Source organism: Myxine glutinosa, chromosome 1, assembly GCF_964187855.1.
Source record: "Myxine glutinosa chromosome 1, kmMyxGlut1.1, whole genome shotgun sequence".
NCBI lineage: Eukaryota > Metazoa > Chordata > Myxini > Myxiniformes > Myxinidae > Myxine > Myxine glutinosa.
The window spans coordinates 434392169-434419843 of NC_136261.1; the positions used below are offsets into that span (position 1 = coordinate 434392169).

The 27675-nt window shown below is 43.3% G+C and overlaps 1 protein-coding gene across 3 annotated transcripts in view; it reads left to right on the forward strand.

The window, feature by feature from the left end:
• The first annotated feature begins 305 nt into the window (after window positions 1-305).
• LOC137419047 (E3 ubiquitin/ISG15 ligase TRIM25-like) overlaps window positions 306-27675 on the forward strand; it is a 51698-nt gene continuing 24328 nt past the window's right edge. For 2 of the 3 annotated variants that reach the window (XR_013621964.1, XM_068105228.2), the window contains exons 1-6: window positions 306-442; window positions 4530-5129; window positions 5900-5995; window positions 7562-7795; window positions 20354-20376; window positions 22897-23024. Coding sequence is in view for 2 of the 3 variants with exons in the window: in XM_068105228.2 (XP_067961329.2) it covers window positions 4575-5129; window positions 5900-5995; window positions 7562-7795; window positions 20354-20376; window positions 22897-23024 (1036 nt within the window). In the remaining variant the exon portion in view is untranslated. Of the gene's footprint in view, window positions 538-4529; window positions 5130-5899; window positions 5996-7561; window positions 7796-20353; window positions 20377-22896; window positions 23025-27675 lie in introns of all 3 variants that reach the window. The other variant, XM_078770702.1, reaches the window with a different exon arrangement.

Sequence of the window (27675 nt, forward strand, 5' to 3'; positions counted from 1 at the left end):
GTCCGATTAATTTCAAACCTTGAAAAGGCACATCCTCGGGTCCCCAGCAATATACCTGGCAAGTTTCAAGTATATCGGACCCGTGGTTGTCGAGAAACAGCGGTCACAGACACACAGACAGACACACAGAGATTACTGGCATTATAGATAGATAAAGAATGTTCACGTGATATTTTTGTAATGATAATAATTTATACATTATTGTTGCAATGTGAAGTGAAGAAGTTATAAAAGTGTTGCGGACTTTCCAGAAATAAGGTGGAACCAAAAGATGGTGAGATTGTCATGAGATGTGAAAACAGTAACAACAAGGTCGAATTGGCACAGCAAGTCGATGACGTCATTACATTCCTGTGTGATGTCATGAAAGTGACACACCTGTATTATGCTTCCTTGAAGGATCTAATAATCGTTCAGTTTGAAAACAGCTTCATCAGGAGAGGTAATGTAAATATCATTCAGTTGCTGTGTTATGGAATAACAGATTATTATATGGTTTTATTACAAGGATTGATAAACCTCTTTGGAATCACAAAGGTAAATATGAAATTCATGTGGTTGTTATACATGGTTCCCACTTGTTTTTGGTCCCGATGTGTTTGTGTACCTGCGTTTGATTTGTTCCTTATTTTGCAATAAGTTTTACTCTTACCTGTTTTATACCTGTTTTCCCAACTTCGTGACCTGCACATACATATGAGGGCGAGTCAAAAAGTTTTTATTTTTACAACAAGTTTTAGAGCCACACCCGTGACTTCTATTCAAGGCTTTAAGAGAATCATCCAGTACTGGGAATAACGTGACATGTTCAGCAACTGTACAGAAAATGATGAACATCCGTGTCGAGTTTCTTGGTGTTGGCTCGTTAATTATGGTTAAGGGGTTGGGGTGGGGAGGGGGGGTAAATGTATTGACTACGTTCGACGTACAATGTCGAATATCCCATTATAGCCATTCCAACTTTTCCCACCATTGGGCCAACATTAGTTAGTGTGCTACCTGGAGAGTATTTTTATTGTTAAAGAAACAAACTACAAGGAAGTACCTCAAGTGTAACAAATACCATAAGTTTCTTATTTTCATCAACCTGTTCATGTTGTCCTCCCTTTGAACCAACGATGTGCGCGTAAGAGAGTAAAGTGAAACACCTGGTTTGTCTGGTTTTCCTTGTTCTTGTATATTTCAATCACATATTTCATTCTGATTCATGCTGAATGCAAATTCATTCCTTTCTAATTCACAGGTCATGGAAATATTTTTTCTATGAAAGAAAATGTTCAGGAAAATGTTTTTTCAAAACAGAGTTTTTTTTACAGCGTAATTTGCACAGATATGTAATACTGATTCAAGATTGACCCCACTTGGCCCCAAAAACATATTTCACACAATTATGAAATCCTGATCCAAGATTTACCCCACTTGGCCCCAAAAACATATTTCACTCAATTATGAAATACTGATCCAAGATTGACCCCACTTGGCCCCGAAAACATCTTTCACTCAATTATGTAATACTGATCCAAGATTGACCCCATTTGCCCCAAAAACATATTTCACTCAATTATGTAATACTGATCCAAGATTGACCCCACTTGGCCCCAAAAACATCTTTCACTCAATTATGTAATACTGATCCAAGATTGACCCCATTTGCCCCAAAAACATATTTCACTCAATTATGTAATACTGATCCAAGATTGACCCCACTCAGCCCCAAAAACATATTTCACTCAATTATGTAAAACAGATCCAAGATTGACCCCACTTAGCCTCAAAAACATATTTCACTCAATTATGAAATGCATATCCAAGATTGACCCCACTTGGCCCCAAAAACATCTTTCACTCAATTATGAAATACAGATCCAAGATTGACCCTACTTGGCTCCAAAAACATCGTTCACTCAATTATGTAATACAGATCCAAGATTGACCCCACTTGGCCCCAAAAACATATTTCACTCAATTATGAAATACAGATCCAAGATTGACCCCACTTAGCCCCAAAAACATATTTCACTCAATCATGTAATACAGATCCAAGATTGACCCCACTTGGCCCCAAAAACATATTTCACTCAATTATGTAATACAGATCCAAGATTGACCCCACTTGGCCCCAAAAACATCTTTCACTCAATTATGTAATACTGATCCAAGATTGACCCCACTTAGCCCCAAAAACATATTTCACTCAATCATGTAATACAGATCCAAGATTGACCCCACTTGGCCCCAAAAACATATTTCACTCAATTATGAAATACAGATGCAAGATTGACCCCACTTAGCCCCAAAAACATATTTCACTCAATCATGTAATACAGATCCAAGATTGACCCCACTTGGCCCCAAAAACATATTTCACTCAATTATGTAATACAGATCCAAGATTGACCCCACTTGGTCCCAAAAACATCTTTCACTCAATTATGTAATACAGATCCAAGATTGACCCCACTTGGCCCCAAAAACATATTTCACTCAATTATGAAATACAGATCCAAGATTGACCCCACTTAGCCCCAAAAACATATTTCACTCAATTATGAAATACAGATCCAAGATTGACCCCACTTGGCCCCAAAAACATCTTTCACTCAATTATGTAATACAGATCCAAGATTGACCCCACTTGGCTCCAAAAACATATTTCACTCAATCATGTAATACAGATTCAAGATTGACCCCACTTGGCTCCAAAAACATATTTCACTCAATTATGAAATACTGATCCAAGATTAACCCCACTTGGCCCCAAAACATCTTTCACTCAATTATGAAATACAGATCCAAGATTGACCATACTTGGCCCCAAAAACATCTTTCACTCAATTATGAAATACAGATCCAAGATTGAACCCGCTTGGCCCCCAAAACATCTTTCACTCAATCATGTAATACAGATCCAAGATTGACCCCAATTGCATGATAGGGGCTTGAAACTCAGGACCTTGCAATCTTAAGCCAGCCATCTTATCCGTTTTGCCAACATCTGGTTTTACTCTTCCATGAACCTCCATCTTATATAGAAAAACAATTCGCTAACCCAGAGCCATAGAATACTCGAGTTCGGGGAATTTAACAATAGCTGCCATGTTGTTACTCAAGTGTTGACGTGTGGTGCAGCGTTAATTTCCTACTATTGGAACATACCTTTAAGACATTTTCCCCTTTTAAATCCCGTACACCATTCAGACCATTACAGACCTTTTACTTTCGACCCTTTAAACCCTTAGACCCCTTCAGCCCTTTAGACCCTTCAGACCCTTCAAACCCTAAACCTCTGAGAGCTTTAACTTTTGTTCCTGAAGTCTATTTGGACAAATTAACCCCCCAAGACCCTTAAGACACTCAAGACCCCATTAGACCCTCTAGATCCTTTGGCCTTCAACTACTTTGGTTCTGCTGTTGGTGTTTCCCCCCTCTCACTGCTGTTTCTTTTGTCCTGTCACTTTCTGATCCGTTCATTGTACTAGTCCGAGCTCCCGATCTTCAACGAGCCTCGACTATGTATACAAAAAAACTGCATTTCTCACTGAACCCTGATCTTCATTACTCCATTTGATAATAATCTTCATCGAAATTTATTTGCTGCCAGCATTTCAAGTGTTACCCACAATCCCTCTTTTGTGATTCTCTCTTCCCATCAAAAGTAAGTGTTTCATGTTGAAAATCCAACATGGAAACCAACACATTCTATCCATATCAGTGATCCTCACACATTTTCAATCACATACTCCTTCCTTTTAACTGTTTAACTTACATCGACAAACACACACACACTTTAATACCCTGAATCTGAATGATAATTATTCCTCACATAATTGTTACCTCCACCACTGAATGTAGACAGAGTATCGATATGTTTTCACCCGTCTGTCGGTCTGTCTGTGAGCAGGATATCTCAAACCGTTATGGACGGATCCAAACGACATTTGGTGGACTGGTTGTTTGTCTGTCCAGGACAAGTTGATTCGATTTTGGTGAAGATCTGGATCCGGACATAAAAATTCTTCAAAGTAATTCTTCACCATTTAGATAGAGGGCCAGAAACTATATATCGCACGATATTTCAAAAAGTTTCAGACGAAACATGGTGGATGAGTTGGGTCTGTGACAATGGAATAGTGATTAGATTTTGGTGAAGATCTGAAATCGGATCCGGATCCGGCTTCGAGAATATGGTTACCTTTTTTTTAGGGACTCTTCACCTTTGAGAGAGGGGTCCAAAAACTATATATATCATGATATCTCAAAATGTTGTTGACGAGATATGACAAAACTTGGTGGATGAGTTTGGTAGGTGACAACAACAAGCCGATTAGATTTTGTTTGAGGTCCGGAGACAGATCGAGCCTATCAGTGGGATACAAAACTTATAAACTGTTCAGCCTGGTGGAGGTATGCGTTCTAACGAGGTATGCGAAGGTATGTGTTCTAATGAAGCCATGCTTCTAGTTATTTATTTAAATATAATTAAAGTTTAAAAAGCTTAACTTTTTCATCTTTACAATCTCCATTTGCAGGTTTTAATTCAACTCTGCTTCACACTCTTCTCTTACGCCAAGGAGATGGCTTCTTCTTCCTCTGATATGGGTGATAATTTGGATGCACTCACCTGCTCAGTGTGCCTTGCGGTCTATGAGGAGCCTGTTGGTTTGCCATGCGGCCACTCGTTTTGTCGTGTGTGTATAGAGACATACTGGGAGAGCAAGGAAGAAGACACAGCCTGTGTTTGTCCAATTTGCCGTGAGGTTTTTGCACATAAACCAAAACTCAAGAAGAATGTGACCATTGCCTACTTAATGGAAAATATTGTGAATGTGAAGAAGGGAGGCCCTGGGGGCACCGATAGTCATTGTGAGGTTTGTAAGAGAGAGGCAGCGAAGAGGTGTCTACCTTGTGAGATCCTCTGCTGTGAGAAACACCTGAAGCCTCATCAACAGAAAGGGCACAAACTGGTGGATCCTGGAGTGAAGATTGAGGAACTAAGATGCACAAAACATGGAAAGCCAATCCAACTCTATTGTAAGGATGATGAGAGCTTGATGTGCGTCACGTGCACAGTTGGACAACATCAGAACCACAAAGTTGTTTCTGTGGAGATTGCTCATGCTGAACTCAAGGTGAGTAAATCAATGAAAATGGTTATTGTTTGTGTTATACCCAAAATGTTTTTTTAATGAATGGGCTTGAGGTTACACCTGAATTTTTTTTAACTTTCCGATTATCAATTATCGATTTCTGATCATCTTGTTACATAATGTTAGTGGAATATTTCTCACAAATGTGATATTTCTGAGAATGAGTGTCTCATCAGAATTGTTTATCATGTGCTGTTGTTGATCATTTACCTGTACAAGCCGTAAAGATGAATGAATAAGCTTTTCATTTGACCAACTGATAAAAAGGTTAAATTGTTGATTTTACATGAACATAATGAGGGTTCAGAATCCACCTCAAGAAACTCAGTTTGTTTTGGAATAAGGAAGAATATTCATGGCCGAGAGCAACTTTCAATCTTCCAGCTTAAACATTAAAAAAGGCAGTGACGTCATTTTATCTCAGTTCAGCTACCTGCCACATAATTAAATAATTAATTTAATGTAGAGTGATGTGATCATGAAAGCTTCAGTGCTTCACCAAACATCGACCTTGAATACAGTTGAGAAACAGTTTTTGTCGTTAATGTCGTTCTGCGACTTTTTCTTGTCCAGCTGTAGATTTAAACAAAAGAGATTGTTATGAAGTTTGAACAAACGGCCATCGTCTTCACTGTGATATTCTCACAAATGTATATAATGTGCAGCATTTATCTATTTTGTGCAGGATGTTCCTTTTTAATCCACCGCAGGTTCACGATTCTTCACTTCTGTTGTTTCTTTATTCTGTGCAGGGTGTTTTGGCTGCAAAGTATCCTCGTTTGTCACAGTCAATGCAGAGCGTTGCATCCCAACTACAGCAGGTTCAGGAAGAGGAAGAGCAAACAGAGGTGGGAATCACCAAGGAATGGGTGTTCTTGGAAAGGGTCATGTCCCCCACCCCGTTCCCCATTTAAAAACGGAATGCACTCGAGGGAAGTGTTCAGCCATTGTTTCTCTTCCAACAAGTCATGGTTGTTTTGTGATGGGATGTACGATAACAAAAGATTCAAAAGAGAAATAACGATGCAAACAGAATGAAGCAACAACAATTAATCCAACAATTGCATGTATGACTGCATGTTTGTATGTGTATGTGTGAGCTAACAACTTGGCCAATGTGTCACTGGCACATGTTTTTCAAACGTTCTCAGAGTACTCATGAGAGGTCAGGTGCGAGAAAATAATTCCCCCATTCTCCCAATCCATGTCCATCCTTACCCCCTCAACCCAACACCCCAAGGAGATGATCAGGAGACAACACCTAAGCTCGGGGTTATATAATTATTATTAGTTTAGATTTGATTTAGATTTGTGGGAATCTTTGTCAATTCGATCACTCCGATGTAGAAAAAAAAATGCATCCTGTAATAATGATAAATTGTTCGTGATAAACATGAGATTAAAATAAAAACTACACCAAATAATTACATATTGTGATGGAAGTCACTGGTTACCGATCCTCACACCAAGTGACTGCCAATGACTCCCGAAGTGTGATGGATGTCACCTCCAGATAACTCCAAGAGGATGGCGTTTCTCCAAGGAAACCCTTTAGTAGAACCGTTTGGAATTACCCTTTTATAACCATTTTAAACCCTTTATAATTGCCGTTTAAATCCCTTTAGAATTACCATTTAAAACCCATGAGAATTACCCTTTAGAATTACCGTTAAAAACCGTTTAGAATTACCCTTTGGGAGTACCGGTTAAAACCCATGAGAATTGCCCTTTAGAATTAACGTTTAAAACCCATGAGAATTACACTTTAGAAGTACTGGTTAAAAGCCATGATAATTACACTTTAGAATTACCGTTAAACACCCTTTATAATTACCGTTTAAAACCCATGACAATTACCCATTAGAATTACTGTTAAACACCCTTTAGAATTACCGTTTAAAACCCATGTGAATTACACTTTGGAATTACCGTTTAAAATCCATCAGAATTACCCTTCAGAATTACCGTTTAAAACCCAAGATATTTGCCCTTTAGAATTACCGTTTAAAACCCATGAGAATTACCCTTTTGAATAATCGTTTAAAACCCTTTAGAATTACCCTTATAATTACCCTTTCGAAAACATTACCATTGAACACGGTGGTTTAGAAAGGTTCGTCTTCTTCATTTTTTGATTGACGGACAAAACCAAATGTGGAAACGGCTTCACCGCTTCAAAATTGAAATAACTAAATGTTAATTTAGACTTATTAGAGGTTGAAATCTCCGATTGGTTCCTGGACTCAATCATCTTTGTAGATAAGAGGGCCCACTTCATTTTACCTTCAAAACCCACACCTTGTACCAGTGATCTGATCCTATCAGCCATAATCCATTGTTCCTTTTGTTAGTTTCTACATTTTCTCCAAGTTTCTTCCTGATTTTTCAATAATTCAAACAATGATTCCTCCCAGAACTCCAGCAGAGATGCTGAGCACAGTTTGGAGGAGAAGCGGAGATTGGTGTGCCAATTTGTGAATGAATCTGTGGATCTGATGAAGAGTGGAATCAACAAGAGGAAAATGGAGAAACTTTCTCTTCTTGGGAAGCAGAGGGAGAAACTGGAGCAGCAGATGGCATCTCTACGTCAAGGAAAATCCACAATGGACACAGCACTCCAGAAACTGGAGGCTGTTTCTTTTCTACAGGTGTGGTTTATCGTAAACTCGCAGGCATTTATCCCCAGCGTTGCCTGGTGATGTTCTAATCCTGATGGCATTTTGAAGAAATCAATTTGGTTTTTTCTCTATTTTTTGAATGTCTAAAACACTTCCCTGCACCCACTAAGGAAAATTGATATTTAATATTTATTTAACTAGTACACCCGCTCACCATGGGAGCAGCAGAGAGTCATGTTATTATCCCTATTATTGTAACGTTTGTGGGGGTAGATGGAGGAATCCCATCATAAAGGTAGCACTGTATAGTGGTAGCATGGGCCATGGACGGGTAGGATACATCTCAATGTGTTTAAGTCGAGAAAACTGTGAGCTTAAGATTGTGTACATGTCACCACACGGTGGGTGGTTTTGTGTTAACTAGGTAGGGTCGAAGGCTGGTTTCTCCCAGTATGTGATTACCCCCTGTGGCTTTTCCCCTACGTTTGTACATTTACAAGGCCAGCCATGCAACCGCCCCCATTAAAGAACGATGGCTGTCCACTGCATCCGGACAGAACCCATACATTCCCGAGCGAATTAAACTCCGCCTCCAAGGAATCGTAACTGGCGGGCCATGCCCCCGAATTTCTTCATTGGTGGACGACATGGGGTGTTTTGATGGAGCTCGACCATTGGTCGGGGTGAAGTCATGCAGAAGGTGCGGGTAGAAACGACGGTTGGGAAAAGAGTCAGGCTCGAGGTCAGATAGTTTTGGCATGGAGGAAGAAGAGCGTGTCTCTCTTTTGGCTCTTGTGCTTGGTGAAGGAGCTGGTTTTTTCTCTGTGCTCGCTTTAAAGAGGAAAACTGAGAAAGAGTGGTTTCGACAACTTTTATCGTGAGGAGGAGGGATTGGTGATGGTGGTGCTCTTTGGGGGAGCTGGGGGCCGCTTTGTGCTTGCTGGCCTGGAATTGAGAGGAGGACGTTTGGCTGCCTGCTTCACAGCTCAGTGCTCTCACGTGGCTGACAGCGCAATTTTGGGGCACTTCGACACGCAGTCCTTTCGTCGACCAACCTTACCAGTTAATGACCACCAAGCATCTAAAAGTCCTTGTTGAGACAAGAGTTGAGGGCCGGCCGACTAAAAGCAAGCATTTATTTTATTTCCTATTTTCCTTGTGTTTTTTTGTGACTGAATGAAGACGTCTCAATTTCGGATTTCGTTTTACCTCACCTTTCATTTGCACCTCTTTTGTTTATTCTTATTAAACTAATCATGTGGCATTTTTCATTTATTTTGTTCGTTTATTCGTCGTGGGTTCCAGAATAAACCCGTGTGTTTCGCGTAGATAAACGTCTCGCAGCCTTTCATCTCACACGTTCCAGAACCACCAACAATTTGGGAGTTCGCCACGGGAGTAAACACGATCGGCCATTCGTCACCCAGTGGCCTTAACCACTGTCTTAAACATGACATTATTATTGCTAATTATTATTACTATTACTTATGTTAGATCAGGTCATTGAAAATACCAGACCGTGCCTCATCACTCTAAATTCTCTATAATAAAATTTACTTCCGTAAGGGTGTCAGGTGAGAGGGTTGCGGGCAATATCGCAAGTCAAAAAACCCCTTGTGGAGTGGGGTTGTAACATCATTAATATGATGTCATTGCCATAAGTGTTATTTCTTTTGAATGAGAAGTCGCCTTGGAAAAATGCCACGAAAATCTCCTTGGCAGAACTCCATATTAGTGGCAAGAAGGGTCGCGTTATTAACCCTTGTGGGGTATATAAGCTATAGTGGATCTATGATCAGATGTGTTCGGCTGCTTTTCGAATTATCACGTCATAATGGAGGCACCTATGACATCATCATTCACTTACTTTATTCTACATGGAGAGTTTTTTTTACAATGAGCCATGTCTCAATCTTTTCCACACAGCACTTTTGAAGATATCGAGGTGCAAAGTTTTTCGTTTTTTCCAAGATGGCGCCCATACCACATGACCTATGTCGTCATAATTTCCATTTAAATATTTTACAGGCCGAGGCATTCCTATGGTAAAAATGTCCTGTCAATCGGTCCAACGACTGCAGAGAAAATGATTTTTAAAGGAAGTAAATCTGAAAAATGGCAGTGGCACAATCATCGACATGGCATGAGATGAAGAATTCTGGAGTTTCTTCTTCTTCCAATAATAACTTCTGGCATCCAGACCATACAAGCAATCATGTTGAAGTTTTCAACACTTATTCCTCTTGATGTCAGCTACATTACATTAATGTTTCAGGTCAATCAATGGAGCAGTTCAAGAGATAGAAGGTTTTAAAGATTTTCGTTCAATTAAATATTGCTGTCAAACCATGTGACTTGACACAAATTTCAAAAGACCATTTGAGCTTCCCGACATGGGGAACATATGTGTAAAGTTTCCTCTCGATATCTTCAAAAATTAGGGAGGAGATGGGTTTTAAGGTTTATGCTTCAAAACGTCATAACTCCTAAACCTGCGTTCCGCAACCTTTTTAGCCCAGGACCCAATAAAAAACCCAGGCATCCATTCGCGACCCCCCCCCTCCCTCCCTCCCAACCCCCCTCCCGACACAAACCGTCACGGAAATATCGATTGCTTATGACGTTAATATCTCGGTAAGGGTTCGGTCCATCATCTTTGTACAGTAGTACAATTCGTAATTTAACAATAAAGCAAAGTGACGACAATCATACCCAAACACTGTCCTTATTTTATTGTTATTTTGTACGATCTCCACGACCATCAGGAGAGAGAGAGAGAGCGAGAGACCACGCCCCCCTTGAGAATGAGCAGCGACTTCGGTCACAGACACCGCCCACTTGATATCCTTGTCAGCCAATCAGGCGTAAACTCCCTGCCTTGTCAGCAGCATCAGAAGCCCCTACGATGAATCAGGATGAAGATTTAATGAAGAAGATGAAGATGACGAAGATGAAGATGAAGACGAATCTCACAACATTCATTGGCGGTGTATCTTTTGTGAAATAGAATAAAACTTTAATTATTAAAGTGACACGCCAAGACAAGGTGTTTGAACTTTATTTTAATCTTCATCGTGAATAGATGATGAACTTAAAATGTAACATGAACTGATAAACAAAACAAGAATAACCTTTACTGAAAAAACCCGATATGCATCTGAACTTATATCCGGGTTCAATCATTCAATGTTCCGTTATCATGAACAACATTAAATAAACAACTTTCACTGCTTTAAACCCGAAAGTGAAACTTACAAGCCGAATTCAAATGTTCCGTTAGCATCATTGTAGATGTGGATTCTCCACATCAGTGCGATGGTTGACTTTGCTTATTGGCTTCGAGATAATCGATTCGGCTTTGAAGCGACGACAATGCGATTCTCAGGTTGGCGCACAGGGCCACCGTCTCCAGTTTGTTTCGATACTTGGACTTCAGATATGTCACCGTTGAGAAACCTGCCTCACACATCCACGTCGTCGTGAATGGCATCAGGAACTTTACCGCGAGATGTGCAATCTCTGGGTACTCATGCGACACTGTCAGCCAAAACTTTACGAAAGTGTCCTTCCTGAACAGTCTCAAGTGTACCGTCGGACACGATGTCGATCAAGTCCTCTTTCAATCTGTTGGACAAGTTGCAGCACTGCTGAACGTCGACTGAATGAGGGTCTCGGATCCACTTCTTCTCCACGCGTGGATCAACAGGAAAGTATTCGTCAAATCGTTTGCGCAGGTTCACCAGATGTTCGACGATGACATCCTTCATGTCCACACGTTCCTCAACACTCTTGCTGAGCAGATCATCTAGGTTTTCGAACATGTCAAATTCATCATTGGTCTGTACTCTTCTCTTCCATAGATCCAGCTTTGACTTGAACGCCGCTATCTTGTCATACATTACGAACACGGATTTCGCCTGCTTGTTCGTTTTGCCCTGGAACGATTTGTTCAGATTGTTCAACAAGTTGAAGATGTCGGCCATGTTTGCCAATGTTGCGATGAATTTGTTGTTTTTGTAGTAGACTGCCAGGTCTGACCTAGCCACCTCCAATAATGCGAGGACCTGGTCGCGAAGTTCATACAATCTTGCCAAAGCATCTCTTCTGGAGAGCCAGCGAACAGCTGCAAATACAGCACCGTGGTGTGTTCTGCATCTTGCTCCTTACACGGCTCTGCAAACAACCTCGAATTTAGGGCGCTCTTCCTGAGATGGTTGATTGTTTTCATTGCAATATCCATTACTTCGGCAAGTCCAGGTGACATCTCTTTCGCCGCTAATGCCTCGCGGTGGAGGAAGCAGTGGGTCCAGCTTGCCTCTGGTGCCACATCTTGGATGAGATTAGTGACACCGCTGCGCCGACCTGTCATCGATGCCGCACCATCGGTACAAACACCAACACAGTCTTCCCGGGTTTTCACACGGGTTTCCGGGGGTCATGAAGGGGTCATAAATAACATCAATTTGTTGAGCCCATTTTTAGGAACCTAACAAACGTACATACCACACACAGTATTTTGTTCGTGTATGCGCGTACGTCACGACCCCCAGGTTAAGAACCGCTGTTCCAAGGCATTATAACAATTCAATATGTACGATGTGATTGATGTACGTACTTGTAAAAAAGAGGCAAAGTTTAAGAATGGCTGTATTGCAACAAACAATAAAACTTTTAGTTCGCCAGTTAAGAGGAAGCATCGTTCATTTTTTCAGGAAAGCACCAAATTTGGCACAGATGTAGTATGGACCTATACAATTGTTTTCCTGAGGGGCGCCCAAAAATTTAGAACCCCTGGTGGCCGCCATATTGTATTTCAACATGACCGCCCTCTGTGACCTATTTCCCTCAATAACTTCTATACTATGAGCGATAACACCACAGTTCCAGTGTCTTACCCCATGTTTTCATGGTCTCTGAATCCAATGGGATAAATTGCATAAAGATTGGCATCCATCATCTTTAATTTCAAGATGGCCGCCATGGTGTTTCCATTTTCCTTGAAGCTCTCATAGTATTTTAGGTAAAATTTCAATTCCAAGTGATACACATTGTTTTATTGGTCTCTGATAACAATGAAATGGTATTATTTAATCAAAGTTACATGGGGTAAGACACTGGAACTCCCCTGAGGAAAACAATTGTATAGGTCCATACTACATCTAGCACCAAATGTAATGTTTCGATACTATAGTACGCCATGTAAGACGTGTCTGCCACAGCGTTTGATTGCCATTATTTAATTAGTTTATCTAATCAAAATCTAATCAATAATAATAATACTTTATCTGTGTAATACATGTCCATTATGTCACTTTTATTTTATGTATGAATTATATATATTTTTTCAAGTCCTATTTCTTTCTTTCAGATTGAGAAAATGTCCAAGAAGTTCACCCTGGTTCAACCTCTCCCTAGTGGGAGCCATGATGATCCATTAGACATCCCATCAACTGACTGGAGTCTATGTGTCCTTTGTCAAGAGACGACATCAGAATCGCTTCAACAGCCAAAGAGGGGCACACGCTTGGATGCTGATGTGAGCTACAAGTTGTTGGATGGTCAGCTGAAGTTAGCACAGGAAAAGGGCTACGATCCATTCAAGATCGACCTCGATCGCATTGATGACAGCAATGACATTGAAATGACTGATATCGAACACTGCATCATGGCATAAGTCCTGCAGAAGTAAACTTTCTGTCTCCAAAATTGATAGGTATGCCTCTGCCAAGAAGCGGACATTAGATGGATCAGAAGCACAGCAGGGAGGTAGTTCAGTGAAAACACGTCGTCTTATCAATCTGTCGTACATTAGTGAGCAATCAGAACCAACTTGTTTCTTTTGTGATGGACTGGGTGGTGATGCTCGACTCCATAGGGCTTCTACATTTGGTTTAGACGAAAATGTTCGACGCTATGCTGTAATGCTGAAAGACACTCACTTGCTAAGAAAACTTGCTGGAGGATATATGGTGGCTACTGAGGCTAGGTATCACAAGCAGTGTCTAAGTGCACTTTACAACCGTGCCTCTAAAGTGTTCTTAGGTCATCAATCTAACAAAGCAGACAGGGAAGAGGATCAAAGGTGTCGTAGCATTGCCTTTGCTGAATTATTGTCTTACATTGAAGAGGCACGGAAGTGTGAGCAGGGTCTTGCCACTGTCTTTAGGTCAGCAGATTTAGTGAACATCTACAAAGACCGACTGATATACCTTGGTGTTGGAGGGGATGTGAATGTGAATTCCACATGCTTGAAAGACAGCTTACTGTCATACTGTCCATCCCTGTCAGCCAGTAAAAAGGGTAATGATGTGATGCTAGCTTTTGACACAGATGTTGGGGATGCTCTGAAGAGAGCTTGCGAAAGCGACTTCGATGCTGCAGCTATTAACTTGGCCAGGGCAGCACAGATAGTGAGAAGACAGATCTTTCAAGGGAATTATTGTTTTGATGGGACTTTCGCAGATGCCAGCATTCCAAGTTCTCTCTTAGCTCTGGTGACCATGATTTTAGAAGATTTAGATATTGTGAATCAGACAGGGAAAGAGGAGTCAGTTGCAAAAGCAGGTAGGACTATTGCACAGTTGCTTGCATTTAATAGTGTGAAATCAGCAGCAAAGGAAAGGGAAAACCATTCGCCACAACAGAGACCGAGAAATCTACATAGCATTAAAAGTACATTCTGAAACGCGCAGTCGGCAGCTCATAGATCGCTTCTATAGTCTAGGACTGTGTGTGTCGTACGACCGCATCCTGGGATTGTCAGCGAGTGCTGTAAAGGCTGCTATTCAACAGTTTGAAGCCGATGGTGTTGTTTGTCCTCCCAAGCTATGCTCTGGCGTTTTCACGACAGCACAAGCAGATAATATCGACCACAATCCCAGCTCGGTGACTGCAAAGGATTCCTTCCATGGAAGTGCGATATCGCTCTGCCAGCACCCAACAGAGGATGATCCTGGAGAAGACCGTGGAAGATTGATAATATCGAAAGAGGGACCCAAACAAATTCAACCACTCCCTGCAACCTACACAAGTGTGTTGCCTGCTGATGGCTTTCCAAAACACCTCTTCATGCCGAAACTGCAAGGGCCTGTAAAGGCAATGTCTGATGCACGGGTGCAAGACAGAAAGTTGGAGACAAACTGGTTGGAGGAACTGAAAAGATGGTATGATTCAGGGAAATCAGATCGTGATGAGTTCATATCTTGGCCTGCATATCATGCTGGCCACCTACATCAGATGGAGAAGCCGAAGGCAACCCCAGCCTTGATGCCAATGTTTAGAGAAAAATCAACATCTGTTGCCATGATCACTCACATCATAAAAGTTGCAAAGGCTGCCACACAACTCCTGAATCCAGAGCAAGTACCAGTCATCACGATGGATCAACTCCTCGATGCACTTGGCAAGCAGATACAGTGGAGTCATCCTGAACTTTATGGTGAAGACAAATTGGTTATGATGTTGGGGCCACTGCACACGGAGATGGCTGCCCTCAAGACAATTGGTGATTTCATGGATGGCAGTGGATGGACGAGTGCCATGACCAAGGCTAACATTGCTACAGCGGGTACAGCTGATTCTCTAATCCATGCATCCAAGTTGTGCAAAGCCAGGCACGCACACCAAGTCACAGCAGCCGCACTACACATTTTGCAGAAGAAAGCATATGGAATGTATCTGGAGGTCATAGATCAACCAAGAAGCTTTGGCGACTGGTGCTCAGGACAAAGAGATAGCCATCCACAGTTTTTGTACTGGTCTACTGTCTTAGACTTCCAGCTGTCCATTTTCAGGGTGCTAAATCGGACCTCTTACAATCGTTGGAGAAAGTTTCCCCTGCTGTCCATGTGGGTCCACAGGTGGAGGCAAAGGTCTTTGATGGGCGGCAGTTGTCCACCTTCTGCCAGGGGACTCAGCAAAAAACTTCTATGAATATGGCCAGAACATTTTCATCCCATACTTTGAAGGTCAACTGCGAGACACCAGCCGTGTAGACATTGTATGGGACACCTATCATCCAGACAGCCTAAAATCTGCCACACGTCAAGAGAGGGGGTCCGGATCGTGCCATCGCATTCCACCTGCAACGAAGATACCAGGGAACTGGAAAAAGTTTCTTGCGGAATGATGAAAACAAGGAGGAGTTGTTTAGATTCTTATCGCATATGGTGGTGGATGGTTTGAAAGGAAAGGAGATCTATGCAACTATTGGTTACAGCGTGCTAACATCGCAACCAGATGCCGACAAAGAACCTGAGCCCATGTACACAAGAAGAAGTGGATACAAGAGTCCTTTTACATGTCCTGGATGCCGTGAAAAAGATGAGAAAATCGGTATTGATTCGAACTGTAGATTCTGATATTGTGGTCTTGGCAATAGCACACTACTTTACCTACCAGTCATATGGTGTGGAGGAACTCCGGATTGCCATTGGCACTGGTAAAAGCTACCGCTACCTTGCCATCCATAAAATTGCCACCAGCCTTGCCTGCAGGAAGTCCGAGTCTTTGCCATTATTTCATGCCTTCACTGGCTGCGACACAGTGTCATTTTTTTGCCCAAATTTGGAAAAAGACAGCCTGGAAGGCTTGGGAGGCATACCCCAGCATCACGCAGACCTTTCATGCTCTCGCTTATAGGCCATCTGTGGACGCTATTACTATGGAACTACAGAGCATAGAAAGACATGTTGCCATCCTCTATGACCGGACCACCAAGATAAAGACAGTGAATGACATGCACCAACACTTGTTCACGAAGAAGGCAAGAACAATTGATCACATTCCCCCAACAGCAGACGCCTTCGAACAACACCTAAAACGTGCATGTTTTCAGGCTGGACACATATGGAGTCAGGCACTTCTGCCCTACCCAGAACTTCCATCACCAGCTGATTGGGGCTGGATGAAAACAGGGACTTCTTGGACACCAATTTGGACCACAATACCACTGATACAGGAGGCATGTTCAGAGCTTACAAGCTGCCATTGAAGGTCGGCCTGTAAAGGCAACTGTAAATGCTCCAGGGCAAATCTGCCCTGCACATCACTGTGTGAATGTGATGGACAGTGCTTGTAGTACTACGCATCTGTGTGAGAGCCTCCACCTTTGAAGTGCCCACAATATTTTAAGTTAAAACTGCAACTGTGTGTAACTTTGATTAATTAATACCATTCCATTGTTATCAGAGACCAAGAAAACAATGTGTATCACTTGGAATTGAAATTTTACCTAAAATACTATGAGAGATTCAAGGAAAATGGAAACACCATGGTAGCCATCTTGAAATTAAAGATGATGGATGCCAATCTTTATGCAATTGATCCCATTGGATTCAGAGACCATGAAAACATGGGGTAAGAGACTGGAACTGTGGTGTTATCGCTCACAGTATAGAAGTTATTGAGGGAAATAGGTCACAGAGGGCGGTCATGTTGAAATTCAATATGGCGGCCACCAGGGGTTCTGAATTTTTGGGCGCCCCTCAGGAAAACAATTGTATAGGTCCATACTACATCTGTGCCAAATTTGGAGCTTTCCTGAAAAAATGAACGATACGCCCTATTTTTCGGTCTTAACTGCCTAAGTATTACGAAGTTGTGATGTACCAACGTATACATGGCATGAGTCATAGTAAGCAAGAACCCGACACATCAATATTCTAAAGATGAAATGAAAAACTAAATTTAACTATACTTACAGCGCCATGTATTACTTTATGAACCTACAAACCGCCAATGCAGTGAAATACTTTTACGAAAAAAACAAAAAACTTACCCGCAATAGTGTACTGTTTCTTTTCTTTGGCTACCTTCTCCGCCACCAGGTAGCTGGCTTTGGTCAGTCCCTTCGCCGGAAAAACAGCCAAACTCATTACTGACTTGCTGTTGTTCATCTCACGTTCTTTCCGGAGAAAAAACTCCCGTGACTTTTTGACATGATCTCTATGTTTCTTCTCGAGGAGCCGTTTCAGCTTTTGGGGCCCGAGGGACTCGTTGGCCAACACGTCAAGGCATATCACACACTGTAGTCAGGTTCACTATGTCAATAAATTATATTTCGTTCAAAATCATGGTAGATTAACAAACCTATACATTTTTGGAAAGGTTATAGCATAAGGAAACTAAAAATCAATGTTTACATTTGGAGAGATACCTGTATGGCGGCCATTTTGGATTTTAGTCAGGTTCACTATGTCAATAAATTATATTTCGTTCAAAATCATGGTAGATTAGCAAACCTATACATTTTTGGAAAGGTTATAGCTTAAGGAAACTAAAAATCAATGTTTACATTTGGAGAGATACCTGTATGGTGGCCATTTTGGATTTTCAAAATGGCCATGGTAAAATACATATTTTGTTCTATTTCTGCCTCTAATTACCCTAAAAACTTTTAAAAATATACTAAACCTATATTTTCATGGACAAGGAATCCAATGAAAGTATCAAATTAGTGCTATGGGGAATGGTAAGACACGAATCAAAGGTTTTGAATTGCAAAATACTGTCTTTATATTCGCGATAAATTGCATAATCAAATACATGTTATCATTTTGTACAGGCAGTTAATAACATCAAAATGTGTCACAATAATTCATATCACCAAACATACACAGGCAGTCAGCAAAATCATATATACACATGCAGTCAGTATAACTTCACATCTACACATATTAACGGAATTTTTTTTGTATCAATGGCTGCTCCCTGGATGCATATTTCTTGAAAAACGAAAGAACTGTTGCAGTCAGAAGTCTGATTATGTCACCAATGGATTCCTTGTACCTGAAAACATAGGCTTCGTATATTTTAAAAAGTTTTTAGGGTACTTAGAGGCAGAAATAGAGCAAAATATGTATTTTTATGGCGGCCATTTTGAAAATCCCATACAGGTATCACCGCAAATGTAAACATTGATTTTCAGATTTTCGATGTAATAACGTTTCCAAAAATGTATAGGTTTGCTAATCTACCATGATTTTGAATGAAAAAACATAGTGAACCTGTCTACTGTGGTCGATGAACATTGTGCTTATCGATATTCAAGGTGAACCTATAGTTCAGGAACACAGGCTGATACTTTCTAGCCATGGCGAGTAGCTTACGCTCACAGCTCAATCTTTCTAATGAAAATCAATGGACATTTGCGTGTCGGAAACTAAACATATGATCTGACTGACCGGATGTACATCGCGGTACATTGGTACAACATGGCAGAAGAGTCCACACGATAAAGTTTGTGTTTGCGTTCGTTTAATCTCTGTTCTGTTCAGTCGGGAGAAGTCGATAGTTTTTTCCCCGCGATTTCTGAAACAATCGTGCAACCCATTGAAAATCCTTCGTGACCCAAACATTGGGTTTTTGGGATCCAAACATTGGGATCGTGCGACCCATAGGTTGCGGAACGTCATCCTAAACCATGTGACCTATGATGTCACAGTCGCTGAACTTTGTGTCGTCATTGGTATGCGATCATGCATGCGAAAGTTGGGCTCGATCTGTTCAGCCGTTTTGGAGGAAAAGGGTTTTTCGTATTTTCCATGAGAAACATGATGGTGGCCAAACCATGTGACCTATGACGTTAAAAAAAATTGGATTCTGAATTTTTTTTCACTTACATCATGCAAAAAATATCATATTCATGGCATCAAGAGTTAAATTTGTCGAATTCTAACTTCATAATGTTAGCACTTATAATAACCTAAATAAACATATTTTTGTCCCAATGCAGAGTTCTTTCGAAAAAGCCATGGCTCCATTTTTTTTCCATTGAGCCGTTTCTGAGATATAGAGGGGCAAAGTTGAAGGTGCTTTTCCAATATGCCGCCCATACCATATGACCTATGACATCATAATTCGCAGAAAAACTTTTACAGGTCTACCCAATCACTTGCTGGAAATTTTGTGCCAATCGGACCAACAGTTGCGGAGAACATTGATTTTACTGTTTTTTTTAAAGAATATTTATTTTACTTTATAATTCCCCTGTGTGTTTGTATTTGTGTGTGACTGGAGGATCCGCAATGTAGGAATTGCAATTAGTTTTCTTCAACATTTATTTCGTCTTGCATGTATTTTTATTAAATCATTATTGTGGCATTTTTCATTTGTTGTGTTCGTTTATTCGTTGTGGGTTCGGGAATAAACCCGTGTGCTTCCATTCTGGTAAGCGCCTTCGCTGCCTTCCGTCCCGTGTGTGCGATAAAAATAACCGCCAAGATTTTGGGAGTTCGCCTCGGGAGTAAAAACGATCGGACATTTGTCACCCAGTGGTCATTTGCTAGTATGATGCTGATGATTCTGTGTTCTCTGGTGATAAACAACGCCTCCATCTACTAAACTGTGACAAAACGTCGTCTTATATGCAGTGTAAAAGGGTGATGTACAAGATTGCTTCAGTAACACTAAACCCCTGGATATTTTTAATGACGATCTTTAAAATCATTATTTTATTAATATTGAAGCACTCCATTGAACACTGCATGGGGTATCGTGTTCTGTGAGCTCTCTAGTATTTAATAAATAAAAAGAAACATACATTTATTCAAATATCTTGATCTCATCCTTTGTTTTCTTCCTTTTCAGTGTTCCAAGGACCTGCTAAAAAGGTGAGACTGCATTGGTGTCCGACGCATTATCAGCACAGCCTGATGTTTTTGACCCAATCGTGTTTTTAACATTTGAAGATATTTAATAAATGATAAAACCAAGACAAAAACGAGGGAGACTTTGAGAAATGAGGATGAGTGAAAGAATGAGGATGAGGGAAAGAATGAGGTTTAGGGAAAGAATGAGGGTTAGGGAAAGAATGAGCGGTAGGGAAAGAATGAGGGGTAGGGAAAGGATGAGGTGTAGGGAAAGGATGAGGAGTAGGGAAAGGATGAGGTGTAGGGAAAGGATGAGGTGTAGGGAAAGGATGAGGGGTAGGGAAAGAATGAGGGTTAGGGAAAGAATAGGTGTGAGGGAAGGACACACGGGGTGAACAAGAAGTTTCTTATTCGGGTTACTCAGTATTTTCTCGTGAACTTGATTATTTTACTCCCTTGATTTCCTTCCCTATTTCTGGTCTATAAATGAACAGTTTTGGGCTGACTAAGGGGGGAGGTCATTCTGAAGTTCATTTGTGTTATTAATTGGACAAAAACTTGAATAAGCTTCTTTAATCCTCATTGATTCTCATTTGAGTTTAGCTTGTTTAGTTCAATCCTTTCTCACCATATCTTCGTTCTCTCCCATCCTCGTCACTGCAGACTATTCATTTCTAAATTGTCGAGATCGACTGTGTTCATTGATGCACTCGAAGTCTCGAACATCCATGAATATTCTGTTCTGCTAATTTATCCTGTTCCACCTGGTCGTATTGCTTCTTCTCTCCATGTCCATCTGTGATTTCTGCTCACCTTCTTCTCTCCATGTCCATCCATGATCTCTGCTCACCTTCTTCTCTCCATGTCCATCCATGATCTCTGCTCACCTTCTTCTCTCCATGTCCATCCATGATCTCTGCTCACCTTCTTCTCTCCATGTCCATCCATGATCTCTGCTCACCTTCTTCTCTCCATGTCCATCCATGATCTCTGCTCACCTTTTTCTCCAACTACTCTTTCTGATTATTCCTCATTCCCTCCCAAATTATTGCAAAAGAGAATTAATGGAACAGCTTACCTCACACTGTCTTGAGAAAAAGGACATGGAAGGGTCTTTTCAACTCTTGGTTTGCGTTTCTGAGCACAATCCATATTTGTCTAAATCTCGATATTTTCCAATGCTGAAAGCACGAGTGGTAAATTTGATCGGTCAATATAGAGGAAATTTGCGTTTGTTCAAATACTGCCAAACTGGAGGTTTTTGGAAGCACCACCAAGGGGATTTGTGTTCTTGTGTTGGAAATATAAAACACAAGCTGAAGTACCTGGCGTTGCTCGGGGAAATTCAAATTAATGTGAATATTGATATATAATATGTATCTTGACATATAATGCAGCGCTAATTTGATTCATACAGCTGCATGAAGAAGTAAATGTATTTTATTTGCCAGATGTAGCGCGCCCCTTTATATTAACTTTTCTAGATCATTACTTGGTTCCTCCCGAGAACACAAGGGTAGTCCAGCATGCACACGAGATTTTTTTTTGAATGTCCCTTCTTTTCGAAAGTTTAACACATGGCACATACCATATAGAGGGGCCTTTTCTATGCTCCTGACATTTTCCCCCAAGAATGATTGTTATCTTTCCACTCTCATCAACTTTCACAATTAACACCTTACCCAACAAGCATGACAGATTAAAAGAAAATAAACAATTTCTTCCATATGGAATCATAGGTATGCAAGTGTTGGCCATGGACAGAACACGATACACTGTCAACAGTACAGGGCAAAGGCTTTAGTAGATTGTGTACATCAACATAAATTACAAAGAAATTGATGGACAATGGACAAATACATGGTGTATAACATTTGATCCTGGATTCATGAATTACAAGGAGATTGATGGACAAAGACATCGTTTATAACATGTGAACCTGGATTCTGTGCAGCTTGTCCGAGGAGCTCAGATGGAAACACTAACAGGTCAACATTAACAAACATGACTTCTGAGAATGGTGTTGTCCCACCACAAACACATCGTTGGATTATTCATTATTCTCACCCAGGTCTTGTCTCTGCAGACAGACGGTTTTCTATCCCATCACTTATGAACTTTTTCTTTCTTCTGTCCATCTCCTGTCATGAAGCTGAGTCCAGGACCAATTGTCTCACCATGACTGTTGCATTGCTTGCCTTGTGGTCTTCATCTAATCTTTCAAACATGTCATTCATCATTGATTTATTCTTTCCCCAAAGCACACCTCAATCTCTCCAACCCTCACCGACACACTCTTTCCATACTGTTCATCGTTTGTTTACTACCTGTTTACTTTATACTCGATTGGGCTCCTCAAGAATCTGCACTTCTGAATAAAAATACAAATCAATATAAAAATTCACTCTATCTATTTTCTATTTTTAATTATTTTCCATTCTTTTACAGATAACTTGTTTTGAGATGTAAAAATGTATTATTGTAACAATATTCTTTCCTACAATAATTTCTAAAACCGGTGCTTTTCCTTTTGATTACAAGGCTCGAGACCATGTCAGACTTTAAATCCATGAAGAGGACACCGCTCCCAGTTCTGGACTTCTCGAAGGAGGAGAATAACTTGGACGGGCTCATCACGCTCAATAAGAACTTCCTGGAGAAGATCCAGAGTGAGTGACACAAACTGTACATTTCATTTTAAAAATATAAGGGAACACAAAACGTGGCACAAATATGGAAGAGCAACAGGAAGAGACTAGAACGGCACTCATTGGAGAGCATACCTCCACCAGGTGAACAGTTTACGTTTTGCATCCCAGAGTAGAACAGAAAATCACAATACAGAATCACATTTAATCAAAATCATCCATCCACAGATTTTTGGGATATTCTGCCAGATATCCTTTTGGCCATATTTCCCAATGATGAAGAATCACTTTAAAAAATTATACGAGCTGGATCCGGATCTGGATCTTCACCAGAATTGAATCGATTCTTCCTTCTCACACACACAACCTGTCCAACCAGTTTCGTCCAAATCCGTCTATAACCTTTTGAAATATCCTTCTATATGTTGGATTTAGCCCTATCACTCAATGGTGAAGAATCACTGAAAAATTAAATAATTCTCATATCCGAATTCAGATTCAGATCTTCACCAACATCGAATATGTTTGTCCTTTAAAGACACTCAAACGGTTCACCAATTTTCGTCCAAGTCCGTCCACAACCTTTTGAGATATCCTGCTGTGTATCGTTTTTGGTCCTATCTCCCAATGGTGAAGAATCACTTAATAAATTCTACTTGCCGGATCCGAATCCGCATCTTCACCAAAATGTAATCATTTCGTCGCTCTCACATACGATACAGCTCGGCCAAATTTCGTCCGAATCCGTCCCCAACTTTATTGAGATATTTTATTTAAAAACGGACAAACAGACAGACAAACAGACAAACAGACAGACAGACAGACAGGGGTGAAAACATAACCTCCATCCACCTTAAAAAATTCGAGAAAAGGAACAAATGATATTTTTCTCAGGATGAGTGAGTTTGCAGAGTGCAAAAAGCAAACATGGTTTCAGTGGGGTAAACAGGTGTACACAACAGGTAGATGCAACAAGCAAGGTAACCAACGAACAGGAGAAAACTAAAGATGTGAGGGGAGGAAATATCTGAAACCACGGGGCTTGGGAGAAGTGGGGTTCACAAGGGTAGAAATATTTACAGGTAGTGATGGTTGATTTACAGTTCATGGAAGGAAAATTTGGATTGAATCGTCTCCAGAAAGCAGTTCCACAAATCGGATAAAATATCAGATATTTATATTAAGTAGAGATTTTGGGAGTTTGATGAGAAGGAGTTTTACTGGAAGACGGGATTCATCCTCGATATATTAGAGATGGACGGAGATCTAAGAGAGCAGAGGGATCAGGAATGGAGGAAATGGGTTACAAATCACACAAACACCAGGCATGAAGAACTAATGTAACGTGTTAGATGGGGTGATGTAATAGACACTGGGTAAAACGGCGGTAAAACCCTGAATCAATTTATATATAAACCTTTAACCCTTTATTCAAGTTGAATTAATTATAAACTTGAACATGATAACACAAATCACCTTTGTAGGAGCTATGCTCCTACGTTAATCGGAAGAATGGACGCGACAAAAAGCTGGAATTCGTCCAAGTTTCTTTATTATGTCAAATCAACTCGGGTACTCTGAAAAGCCCGTTTATCAGGCAGCAATATATATACACATTATCCCGGAGCGTTTGCCCAGGCAAGGCGAGAGGGGGCGTGCCCGGGCGTCCCGGACGAGGCCTGGTAAGTTGAGAGCCGGCGTGGCCGGGCGTGCCCGGGCATGCCCGTGCGTCCCGGACGAGGCCTGGCAAGTCGAGAGCGGGCATGCCCAGGCGTCCTGGATGAGCCCGGCATGGTGATCGCTCCGCGTCCTCGGGAGGTGCAAGGCGATTGTGTAAACCCAGCGGTAGCCGCTACACATGTCCCCCCAGAATCGACTTGCACTGGCAGGGTCAATTTAAGGGGGGTCCTGATGACCCGGCCGAAGCGACCCCTGGCGGGTCGTGGGGGGGCGGTGTGGTGGTGCGCGGTCGAGTGGGGGGCACCGTGGTCCGGGGGCGGCTTCACCGCGGCAGAAGGGCCAACCGTGGCGGTTGGTCGATGTCCACATGCGCCGGCTTGAGGCGGTCCACCGCAATCCAGTCCGACCGGCCGCTGATGTCGATGACGAACGACTTGACGTCCCGTCGCAGGATCCGGAAGGGCCCGTCGTACGGCGGCCGGAGTGGCCCCCGATGTGCGTCATGACGCACAAAAACGTACTCCGCTATGCGAAGCGCTGGGGGGACGTAGGACTGGGGGTCACTGTGGTGGGACGTTGGCACGGGGGCAAACCGTCGGGTGGTCTCTTGGAGGTCCGAGCGCTGGTGAGCTGTGGACCAGGGACTGGTAGCATCGGGCACGAATTCGCCTGGGATGCATAGCGCCTGGCCGTAGACAAGCTCGGCGGTGGATGCCCGGAGGTCCTCCTTGGGGGCCGTGCGGAGGCCCAAAAGGACCCACGGCAGCCGTTCGGCCCAACCGCTGCCCTGAAGGCCGGCCATGAGCGCTGCCTTCATGGAGCGGTGGAATCACTCGCACAACCTGTTGGCTTGGGGGTGGTAGGCCGTAGTACGGTGGAGCTTGAACCCCAGGTTGCGGGCGACCGCGCCCCACAGCTCGGAGGTGAACTGCGGTCCGCGGTCCGACGAGATGTCCGCCGGTGCGCCAAAGCGGGCGACCCAGGTGGTGATGAAAGCCTGCGCCATGTCGGCGGTGGTGGTGGAAACGAGGGGAACGGCCTCTGGCCACCTGGTGGTCCTGTCCACCATGGTGAGCAGGTGTGTGAAACCCCGTGATGGGGGGAGGGGGCCCACCAGGTCCACGTTGACGTGGTCGAAACGTCGTTCGGGCACGGTGAAAGGTGCCAGCGGGGCCTGGGTGTGTCGGTGGACCTTGGCCTGTTGGCAGGCTATGCAGGTGCTGGTCCAATCGCGGACGTCCTGTCGAAGGCCGTGCCAGACGAATCGCGCCGCCACCAGCTTCTGGGAAGCTTTCCGGCCCAGGTGGGAAAGGCCGTGGAGGGAGGCGAATATGCGGCGTTGCCAGGTAACGGGCACGTTGGGGCGAGGCTGGCCTTGGGAGATGTCTCAGAGCAGGACAGTGTCCGCGAAGGGGATGTCGGCCAGGCAGTGGCCCGTGTCCGCCGCCCGGAGGGCTTGCATCATGGTGTCGGTAGTTTGGTCCGCCGCCGTAAGCGCGAAGTCCATGCCGAGGTGGACCGCGTTCGCGCTGGCCCGAGAAAGACAGTCGGCCACGGCGTTGTCTTTGCCGGCGACGTGCCGGATGTCCGTCGTAAACTCCGACACGGCGGAGAGGTGGCGCTGTTGGCGGACCGACCACGGCCCCGTGACCTTGGCCATTGCGTAAACCAACGGCTTGTGGTCGACGAACGCCGTGAAGGGTCGGCCCTCCAGGAGGTGGCGGAAATGGCGAACGGCCAGGTGTAGACCGAGGAGCTCACAGTCAAACGTGCTATATTTGAGCTCGTTCGGCCGGAGTTGCCGGCTGAAAAAAGCGAGTGGCTGCCAAACCCCATTCACCCATTTCTCATGTACGGCGCCCACTGCGTAGTCGGAGGCATCCGTGGTGAGGGCGATGGGAGCGTTGAGCACCGGGTGAGCGAGCCGTGTTGCGTCGGCGAGGGCCCGCTTTGAGCTTTTAAAGGCAGCGTCCATTGCTGCGGACCAGACGACGTCGTGCTTGGCCGGCTTGCCCCGGAGGGCTTCGTAGAGGGGCCGCATGAGTTGAGCAGCTCGGGGCACGAAGCGGTGATAGAAATTCACCATTCCCAGGAATTCCTGCAGGGCCTTTATGGAGCGGGGATGCGGAAACATGGTGATGGCCTCGACCTTGGTTGGCAGCAGCACGGCCCCGTTCTTGGTGATGTGGTGGCCCAAAAAATCAACGGCCGTCATGCCGAAGTGGCATTTGGCCGGATTGATGATGAGTCCGTGCTCGCTGAGGCGCCCGAACAGTGTTTGGAGGTGGAGGAGGTGCTCTGCCCGGGACGTGCTGGCGACGAGGATGTCGTCCAGGTAAATGAAGAGGAACGGCAGGTCGTGCAGCACGCCGTCCATCAAGCGCTGGAACGCCTGAGCCGCATTCTTGAGGCCAAACGGCATTCGCAGGAATTCGAATAAGCTGAACGGCATGATGACGGCCGTTTTTTGGATGTTGGCCGCCATGACAGGTACCTGGTGATATCCCCGTATTAAATCGTTTTTTGAAAAAATGACCCGTCCTGCCAAACTGGCGGAGAAGTCTTGGATGTGCAGGATCGGATACCTGTCGGGGGTGGTAGCGTCGTTAAGGCAGCGGTAGTCGCCACATGGGCGCCAGCTGCCCCCTGCTTTTGGGACGATGTGTAGTGGCGAAGCCCACGCGCTATCAGAGCGCCGCACGATGCCGAGGTGTTCCAAAGCGTCGAACTCGGCTTTGGCCATGGCGAGCTTGGCTGGGTCGAGGCGGCGGGCTCTGGTATAGACCGGCGGGCCCGTGGTTGGTATGTGGTGCTCGATCCCATGTCGTACTGCGACGGCCGAAAACGTCGGCCGCGTTAGGGCCGGGAACTCCGTGAGCAGGCGAGCAAACTCGTTCGCCGACGGGAGGGCGCATGCCAGCTCGGTCAGAGCGGAGCTGCTCAATGTGCATACCAGGGAGCTGAAGGTCTCAGCGTTGATGAGGCGACGCCG